The sequence below is a fragment of the Adiantum capillus-veneris genome, chromosome 16 (genome assembly GCF_014529385.1).
Source record: "Adiantum capillus-veneris isolate H3 chromosome 16, ASM1452938v2, whole genome shotgun sequence".
In the NCBI taxonomy this organism is placed as follows: domain Eukaryota; kingdom Viridiplantae; phylum Streptophyta; class Polypodiopsida; order Polypodiales; family Pteridaceae; genus Adiantum; species Adiantum capillus-veneris.
Window position 1 is genome coordinate 154,277,641 of NC_140946.1, and position 9,404 is coordinate 154,287,044.

Below are 9,404 nucleotides of genomic sequence, written 5' to 3' on the forward strand. Positions count from 1 at the left end.
TGGATTGCCTAAGTCTATCCATGGGAATACGGGAATATGGACGATAGTAGACAGGTTCAGTAAACAAGCTCATTTTATACCTGTCAAAAAGACTATCAAAGCCCATCAAATGGCAACCCTCTTCATTTCGCAAATTTTCAAGTACCATGGCTTGCCAATGTCCATAGTGTCGGATAGAGATCCTAGAATGACCAGTAATTTCTGGAAGGGTCTCTTTGAGAATTTAGGAACAAAGCTAAACTTCTCTTCGGCCTATCATCCACAAACTGATGGCCAAAGTGAAATAGCTAACCCAACTATTCTCGATCTACTAAAAGCCTATGTAACGGAAGTAGATCAAAGATCCCAATGGGAGAAGTACTTACCCTTAGTAGAGTATGCTTACAATAACACTGTACATACTTCTACAGGAAAAGCACCTTTCGAGGTAATTGAGGGAAGATCAAAAAGTCCCTTGCTACTTAAGGTACATGGGAAGATCTTCGCTGCAGATGAGTATAGCCGAGACCTACAAGAATCTTTCCAAAAGATTAAGGATGCTATCTCTATCTCACAGCAAAGGCAAAAGGCTGCTGCTGACAAGCACAGAAGAGCCCAAGCCTTTAAAGAAAACGATTGGGTCTTGTTAAAGTTTCCCAAGGCTCGATTAAGGCACACGACGGGCAAGAATCCTACGGGCCACCAAAAGTACTATGCTAAACTAGCAAAAAGGTACTATGGTCCCTTCCAGATTCTTAGGCCAATCAATGAGATGGCCTATCAACTTAAGTTACCCAATCATTGGCTCATACACAATGCTTTTCATGTGAGCCTCTTAAAGCCTTACAAAGGAGAGCCACCTCAAGAACCAACTATTGAAGACCCACCGGAGATCGAGGACCACGAGGAGGTGCTGCAGCCCGAGTCCATTCTCCGACATGAAGACAAGGTATTAAGAGGCGGTAAGACTATCCGACGATATCTTATTAAGTTTAAGAATTATCCTTTTGAAGATGCTAGATGGATGCAAGGCATACAATTAAAGGATAACCTAAACCTTGTCAATGCTTACAATGCTTCCCAAGAGTAAGCAAATGTACAAAATGTTAAAAATGAACAAAAATTTTTGTCTTATAAGACTCTCTTTTTCTTTATTTGTGCACAAAAATGAAGTAGTATGCATGCTTAGGTCAAGTTTGCGGAGACGACGTCTCCCGAACACCAAGTAGAGCTTGTCACTCTACTATGGAAGATTGATAGGACTAATGTGCAGACATGCTTGCGGCAGCCTCAGGCTCTCAAGCGCCAAATGGACTAGTCATCCATTATGGAATGATGTCGTAGGGTAACATAGGGATCCTCTACCCGCTAAGAAAAGGACTCATGCATATGCTTTATCTTCTCTACACCATAGTCGAGGACGACTATGATTTCAAGAGAGAGGTAATGTCATAATAATCAATATCTAATTCTCCTAAATGATTTTCTCATATTAAACTGATCATTTAATGTGGGGAAGTGCCAAGGGAGAAAAAGCTAGAATATTGGTTAAGTTAGCAGACCGGCCACAGTAGGGATCCAAAGGAGGGAAAATAGGGATCCAAAGGGGGGGCCATCTGCAAAAGAGCCATGTGAAACAACGGGCTAAAAAGACCCTAAGGTTCAGCCCATTAAGACTTCCAAAATGCTAAGGTTCCAAAATTCAAAGGTTGTGTCCAAAGGTCAACCTTAGGGAAAATTGGATGCTTAGTGTGTGCCCAAAAAGTCTTTCTGCATCCCTACATGGGAGGGGGCGAGCCCCAAAGCTAGGGGATGAGAGAGAAAGCCACACACACACACACAGGCTCCCTTTACACAAAGGGAATGAGGGACACATGTCAGCTCCCTAGGCCAGATGCCCACAAGGTATGCCCAATTCCTATTGGAAGACCCTTGAAGTGGACCAATGAGAATTAGGCTAGAGTAAATCTAGTTTAATTAATTTAAAAACATTTAATAAAAGAAACCAATAAGAATTAAGTGTCCTAGAAGACTATTGGGCAGTCTCCCAAGGGGTCCAATGAGCATTCAGGAGCCCCATGGCTTGCCTGATTCCTATTGGCCAGGAGGCAAAGGGGTCCAATGAGAGTTTAGTTTAATTATTTAATTATCTAAAGCTCTCACAAAAGGGGAAAGGGAGACACATGTCAGAAGGCTATCACTTATGCTGCTTAATCCCTATTGGCTTGACCTGGGGAGGTCCAATGAGGCAAAAGCCAGACTAACTTAGCAGCTAGGGCTCGCCCAAGAGAGAGGGGGGGCTGATTTTTGCTTGGCATTGACACACACACTCTCACACTGGACCATGTGTGAAGGAAAAATACTCTATCTCCTCCCAAGCTTTAATGGAGAGCTCATCACCTACTCCAAGCTTGTGAGATAGAAGCCTACATCAACACTCTCTTGGCATGTGGATGCAAATCCAACCAAGAGCCAAGCTTCAATGCATGCTCATCTTCTCTACCAAGCTAATTACTAAGCTAAGCTATGCTAATATGAGTGATTATGTGAGGAGATGTACTTCTTTCTCGTAAGATACTTCTTTTTCCTCTCAATCTACTCTCATACCCTGCTAGCTCTCACCATCTTCGAAGGTGTGTGAGGTCTTGGGTTTGAGAACGGGGATAATTCAAGTTGTGTTTGATTAAGTGTTTTGCTTGGTGTATGAAGCTTCCATCTTCATTGCACTAGCTCGTCTTGAAGGAACACAAAGAATTGTATTGTACAATGTCTCTCTTGATGGGAGAAACCATAATACAAAGCCTTTTGGAGGGGGGACCGGCTCCATGCAAATCCGGTCCTCAACTGTTGTCAATAGCTTAATTGCTCTCTCTTTTGAAAGTATTGTCGATGCTATCTAACTAGGTGTTATGCTTTTTGTTGCTCTCTCCACCCAAGCACTCTTGTAATTCTCATTAGGAATCAACTCTAATGAAATGCTCACTATGTTCATGCTAATTTCCGCTACACATAAGATTTTAGGCCATTAAATGTTACATGTCTCATAGGTCGCGAGTCCCTATGCGATGGTCTTCCCATCAATGATGACCCTACCATTTCGGTATATTGCCTTCTTCCCTTCTTTGCGAGCTTTTTTGACTCTAGGCATGCATGCACGGCGTTTGTCTTCTTGTATCTTTGTGAGGTCGTCGTCAAGGTAGACATGAGGACCCTCTAGCCCTCTCAAGATAGCCCTGTTTCGGATGAATGAGGTTGGAGACTCCTTGGAGGCGAATTGGAGGATGAGGGCTCTTTTTTGTAAGTCTTTGCCGGCTCTCCAAGCTTTGGAGAAGGGTAGCTCCTCTTCTTCCTTGTACGTGAGTTTCATGCATAGGCCTTTCCCATCTCTCTCGGGTGTGGATCCCTCCTCTTCTTTGATGTATAATGAGCGCCTCATCTTTTTAGGCTTCCGCTCTCGCCTCTTTTTTTATATTCTTCTTGACTACTTTGGCCCATCCTTCCTTGGTGGCCACCAATTTGTCGTGGACGCTTGCTGTGAGAGCTTTGGTGATCTCGTCCTTGAGGGCTTCCTTGGCACTCAATGTAGTGAAAGTTGCCCCCAGATACACATATGAAGTCACCTTCCTCTACCTCCTACCCCCATATATGATGTGTATGGCCCATCTCCTGGCTGCTGATGTACAGAAAATTATAACCTTGGTTTAATCAAGGTTATCAGTGCTGCCGTATGTCTCTGTAGCCCCTCCTCCAGGCCTGACAGTAAAACAATGTCATCAGCATACAACAAAATAGAGACAAACATCCTTGCACGAGATATATTTCTGCCACTTCCTCTTTCTATGAAAGACTCAATCTCATCAACTTATAGCCTAAATAATGTGGGAGAGGGGGAAACCATGCTTCACCCCTATAGTGCTATCCACCTCTGCTGACAACCTCCTGGACAATGTACTTGTCCAACCACATTCATACAATTCAATGGTGCCCCATATCATGTCGGATGGTACTTCAATCCTCTATAATCTCTGAAGCAGTTGATCTTGCGGCGGAACCGTACCAAATGCTTTGCAGAAATCCACAAAGCAGCAATATAATCGGTACCTGAGGTTGCACCCGCTCCATGAGTGTTTGCAGGGTAAAGAAGTGAACAAAACTGTTACCAAAACCCTACCTGCCTCTTACTCAGAGTCCTGCTGTCTCTTCTAGAGAACTCGACTCCGCCTCTTTAACATGATCCATAAAACTTGGCCAACAAGTGGCCACACACACACACACACACACACACACATACACAGAGAGAAATGAAATGAAATGTTATATTAACGTCTTCAAAAGGCTATAATGACCTATGAGACCGGAAAGTTACAAAGTGGTGGATCTGATACAAAGTCAGAGTAACAAAATAACCTAACAACATTACAAAACAAAGATATCTACTATGGGGGCCTATTACCTAAGCTGGTTGATGTGAGCCAAGCATAAAACTAAGCGGGAAAATTTGGGTGGCTTGTTGGGATGGCTGAATCACAAGAGATCTAGCATTGGTTGTTGGCGAATCTCATCAATTTCCTCCATGGTTAGTAGTCTGACCGGGCGTCGTGCATGCCTGGCCAGCGTGCTCCGAATTTTCTGTCGTAGAACCCGTCGATGCTGCGTAGTTCTTCGCAGTCGTGGGCGCCTGGATTTCCCTAGTTCAATCGCTCGGTCAATCAGTGTGCCTCTGGTGTGAGACGAGGGGGAGCTCTGTTGTGGGAGTGGCTCTTGCGGCCGTCCCGTGTCTGCTTTGAAGAAGTCTGTGATCCGTCTTTGAGACTGGCTAGCCTCGCCATTCATCAGGCTATCTCTGTGTCTGCGCAGCTCGAGTAAGAACAAACCCAGACATCTTTGATCTTCGTATCCCATGACTCTTGAGAGTGGTCCAAAACCCTCTCTGAACAGGCAGTGAAAGCGACCTCGTATCTCGTAGTAGACAGGGCAGCGGCATGTATAGTGTAGCTCTGCCTCAGGTTCTGTGTTACACAAGGGGCATGTCCTGTCCTCTACTGGTACTCCGCTGTACCTCCCAGTCTCAATCCGCAACTGGTGAGAAGATGTGCGTAACTGGCCAATAGCACAGCGTATCCCATGAGACAAGTGGGTAGAGAGAGAGAGAGAGAGAGAGAGAGAGAGAGAGAGAGAGAGAGAGAGAGAGAGAGAGAGAGAGAGAAAATGAAATGTTATATTAACGTCTTCAAAAGGCCAAAATGACCTATGAGACCAATCAGTTACAAAAGAGTGAATCTAATACCATGTCTGGGTACAAAAGAACTAGAAAAGAACTAGAAGTGGAACAAAATACTACTACTACTACTACAATCTAAAACTACGTGGGTGTAGCAGCTGATACAATAGGTACCCGGTAAACTGGATGTAACAGTGTGTGAAACAAAGATGGAAGAAATGGTGAGGATCCATCCTCATCTGCACTCTGGATGTCGAGAGAGTATGGCTCGAATCTTCTGTTGTAGTCTCCGTCGATGCTGTGTAGCTCCTCTCCTCAGTCGCGGTCGTCTGTATCTCTGTAGCTCCAATGCTCGGTCGATGAGAGTGCCAGTAGTGGTCGAATGAGTGTGGGAGGAGCTCTGCAGTGGTGGCTGCTCCTCTGGCTGTCCCATATCTAGTGAAAAGAAATCTGTAATGTGTCTCTGGGACTGCCTCTCTCTAGCTCTCCCCAGTAAAGTGTCTCTATACCTGTGTAACTCAAGTAGATATAGTCCAAGACATCTCTGATCCTCATAACTCATGACCCTAGATAGAGGACCAAAACCCTCTCTGAATAAGCAGTGGAAACGCCCCCGTATCTCATAGAACATTGTGCAATGACATATGTAGTGCAACTCTGTCTCTGGCTCTCTCTGGCATAATCGGCATATCCTGCTGTCTGCTGGTATCCGTCTGAATCTACCAGTCTCAATCTCGAGCTGATGTGAGGATGTGCGTATCTGACCAATGGCACAACGCAAACCATGAGACATATGTGTGTCCATGTAGCTGGGTCGAATCACAAACCCATCTCCTGTGAGGTGGAGAAGATGCTCTCTATAGAGAGAGAGATGAAATGTTATATTAACGTCTTCAAAAGGCCAAAATGACCTATGGGACTAATCTGTTACAAAATGGTGTCGGTCGATGAGAGTGCCTGTAGTGGTCGAATGAGTGTGGGCCGAGCTCTGCACTGATGGCTGCTCCTCTGGCTGTCCCATATCTAGTGAGAAGAAATCTATAATCTGTCTTTGGGATTGTCTCTCTCTATCTCTCCCCAGTAAAGTGTCTCTATATCTGTGTAACTCAAGTAGATATAGCCCAAGACATCTCTAATCCTCATAACTCATGACCCTAGACAAAGGACCGAAACCCTCTTTGAATAAGCAGTGGAAATGGCCCCGTATCTCATAGTACACTGTGCAATGACATATGTAATGTAGCTCCGTGTCTGGCTCTAGCTGGCATAAGCGGCATATCCCTGTTGTCTGTTGGTTTCCCTCTGAATCTACCAGTCTCAATCTCCAGCTGATGTGAGGATGTGCATATCTAACCAATGGCACACCGCAAACCATGAGACATGTGTCTCCATGTAGCTGGGTCGAATCACAAACCCATCTCCTGTGAGGTGGAGAAGATGCTCTCTATAGAAAGCCATCTTCGTGTCCCAACTCCTGTGGCGGCTCTATCCATGTCCTCCTGGTATCAGTTGGATCAGGTCTTGACAACAGAGAGAGAGAGAGAGAGAGAGAGAGAGAGAGAGAGAGAGAGAGAGAGAATTTATAACAGACTTATGCTCTTCCACTAAGGAGAGCACTCTGAAGTCCACAAGTTTTCCGAATGTGAGGGCCCTTCAAACATAGACCTGAATTTGAAATGTTTCTGGCATCCATTTAACAAACATCATAAGGTTTTTCCAAGCAACTGCATGATTAGCAATGTTTGATAGATCACAAATTATCTCTCCTTATTTTATTTCAAGGTTAAGTTTGTCAAGCTGATTCAAGATGCATTATAAATCTACATAAATAGAAACAACACTCAAGCTCTCAATTAAGTGTTTTTGGGCCTTGGCTTCTTATGCTGTTTTACGATACGATGCCAATTTATGTTCAAGTATAAACAAATTTTCATGTGCCAGCAGAAACGGCAATCGAACTCCTGCAGTGTTTTTGAGCTTTAATCGAGTGTTTTTTCACTTTGGCTTTCTATGTTGTTGTAGTAGACTAAATAATGAAAAAAGTCATCAATTACCCCCTGGTTATGTGGAGATGGACGAGGACGAAAAAAATGAAGTCTTACAGGCTTTGAAGGAGAGTATCCACACATTGCATAGGCCTGATTTACGGTGCAAAAATTCTAGAGTTTGTGCAATAATCCTGATCAACCTTTATTTTATTTGATCCCATAAAATATTAATCTTAGTTTGATTCCATGGCATCCATCATTTCCTTAACATTTTGTGTAGACAAGGCCAGCTTGGAGAAGAAGCTCGGTGGTCTGCCCTTGGTTTGTGATACTCCGAGTCAAATACGAGCAAGGTCCAACATGGATCTTGAGCTTCAAGGCATAGAAAATGCAATCAAACGCTTCTCAAGACCCCACGTTTACATTTCTTTGAATGATTAGGCTTATTATTGCATGTTCAAAAAACAAGGTTTCAAGCCTATGCTCTGCTTACATCTAGAAAGTTTTTGTGCAAATTCAGTAATGTAACAAATTGACCCAAGATACACGTAGCCAGGAAAAAGTTGAACAACATGACAAACATTGTATAGAACTAACATCTCAAATGCATTTGGCAAGCCAGCATTTTGAACTAATTGGACATGTTAGCTTTACAAGCAGGATGAGAAAGAATTGAAGGAGTTAAGTTCAAGGACGTTCTCCTTTTACAGTTGTGGCTTGCTATTTTTCATCATTAACATGACACTGTGGTGACATTGCTTTTTGCACGAGTGCAAGTTGATGCTTCCATAGCCTTAGGTGCATACAGGAGAGAAAATACCGACATTCTAATGTTGCCAAAGAACCCAGTAAACAAATTATCGTGCTGAGAGAGAGAGAGAGAGAGAGAAGAAGAAGAAGAGAATTTTAATGTCGTAGGAAGCTATCCCAAGAGACCTCAAAGATCTTCCGACGAGAGTTGAACGAGAGAGAGAGAGAGAGAGAGAGAGAGAGAGAGAGAGAGAGAGAGAGAGAGTTTTTATTACTTCCTGCAGAGGCCAAAGAGAACTGGCACATATACAAAGTATGGGTGCCATTACATATAAATCTCCACTAAGGTGTAGTTATTTCAAAGACTCGATGGGTATATACGGCATGAAGCTGAAAATATACACAGGATGTATTAGTGTCGGGTGGAGCACTACTCACTATGGACTTCAATGCAAAAATTTGCTAGCTCTAGTAGGAGGGTATAGTCTGATGTACATAGGAGGAACCTTGTGCAAGAATTTGCTTGCTACTTTGATCTTGGTAAGTGGCAGTAGCCGTCAGATGTACAGGGATATGCTCCACCTTTTTTGAGTATTTTGTACTTGCATCAATCTAAGATGAGATCAATCACTACTCTCAATCCGTGGTAGAAATGAATCTATGTAGGAATGCGAGGAGTAAATCTATCATATGCTAGCATGAGATATTGTTCTCCACTATAGGTCATCTTGGTGGGCAATCGTGTTGTTGGTGCCACCCGAGTCCTCTCTGTGTTTGTGTTTGGGCTCTTTTGTAATTTCTATGTTCCTCTTGTCTCGAGGGTTGCTTGCTTGCAAAAGTAACATAGAGGACCTCCTTGTGTTGCTTGCAAAAGTATCCCAAATTTTATATATGAATAAGAAATATCTATTTGTTGGCCAGTTAAAGATTTATGATTTATGTACTTGTGTTGCAATGTGAAAAATCATACCCTAAATTCTAACAAGTAGGGTCTGTGTCTGCAGCACTGAGAAAAGATGTAATGCATGTAAGTGGTGTTGTAATCCCTCATGTGACTTTGAGCGTAAGACTATAATATTGGACTCGAATACTTTAAATCTCAACCTGAACTCCTCTACTCTTTATGGGGGATGGGGATAGAGAAAGCTTTTGAGAAAGCTCTTTAGAGAGCTTTTATCTGATTTTTACTTGCAAAAGCATAATTAAAAAAAAGCTCCCTCAAAAAGTTTCCTTGAAAAGCTCCCTCCACGTGTTCCAACTAGAACGCTCTCTCTCTCTCTCTCTCTCTCTCTCTCTCTCTCTCTCGCATTCCCATTTTTGTAGTCGGTTGTTACATTCCTCATCATGATTCCCCCTTTTATGCTTGCATGGATAGAGATCATTTATTTTTTGATTTAGAAGTTATTTCAAAAGAGAAGGTGATGTTATTGTATTTGGGGATATGAATGCTCGCACAAAAACATTGT

The 9,404-nt window shown here is 43.1% G+C and overlaps 1 protein-coding gene across 9 annotated transcripts in view; it reads left to right on the forward strand.

The window, feature by feature from the left end:
• LOC147440095 (uncharacterized) overlaps positions 1 to 8,870 on the forward strand; it is an 81,363-nt gene extending 72,493 nt beyond the window's left edge. For 6 of the 9 annotated variants that reach the window (XM_086483842.1, XM_086483843.1, XM_086483847.1 and 3 more), the window contains one exon: positions 8,223 to 8,870. In XM_086483842.1, coding sequence (XP_086339968.1) covers positions 8,223 to 8,529 — 307 coding nt within the window. In that variant the 3' untranslated portion in view covers positions 8,530 to 8,870. Of the gene's footprint in view, positions 1 to 7,222; positions 7,318 to 7,468; positions 7,898 to 8,222 lie in introns of those variants that run through there. The other 3 variants (XM_086483846.1, XM_086483849.1, XM_086483845.1) reach the window with 2 other exon arrangements.
• Positions 8,871 to 9,404: the final 534 nt, after the last annotated feature.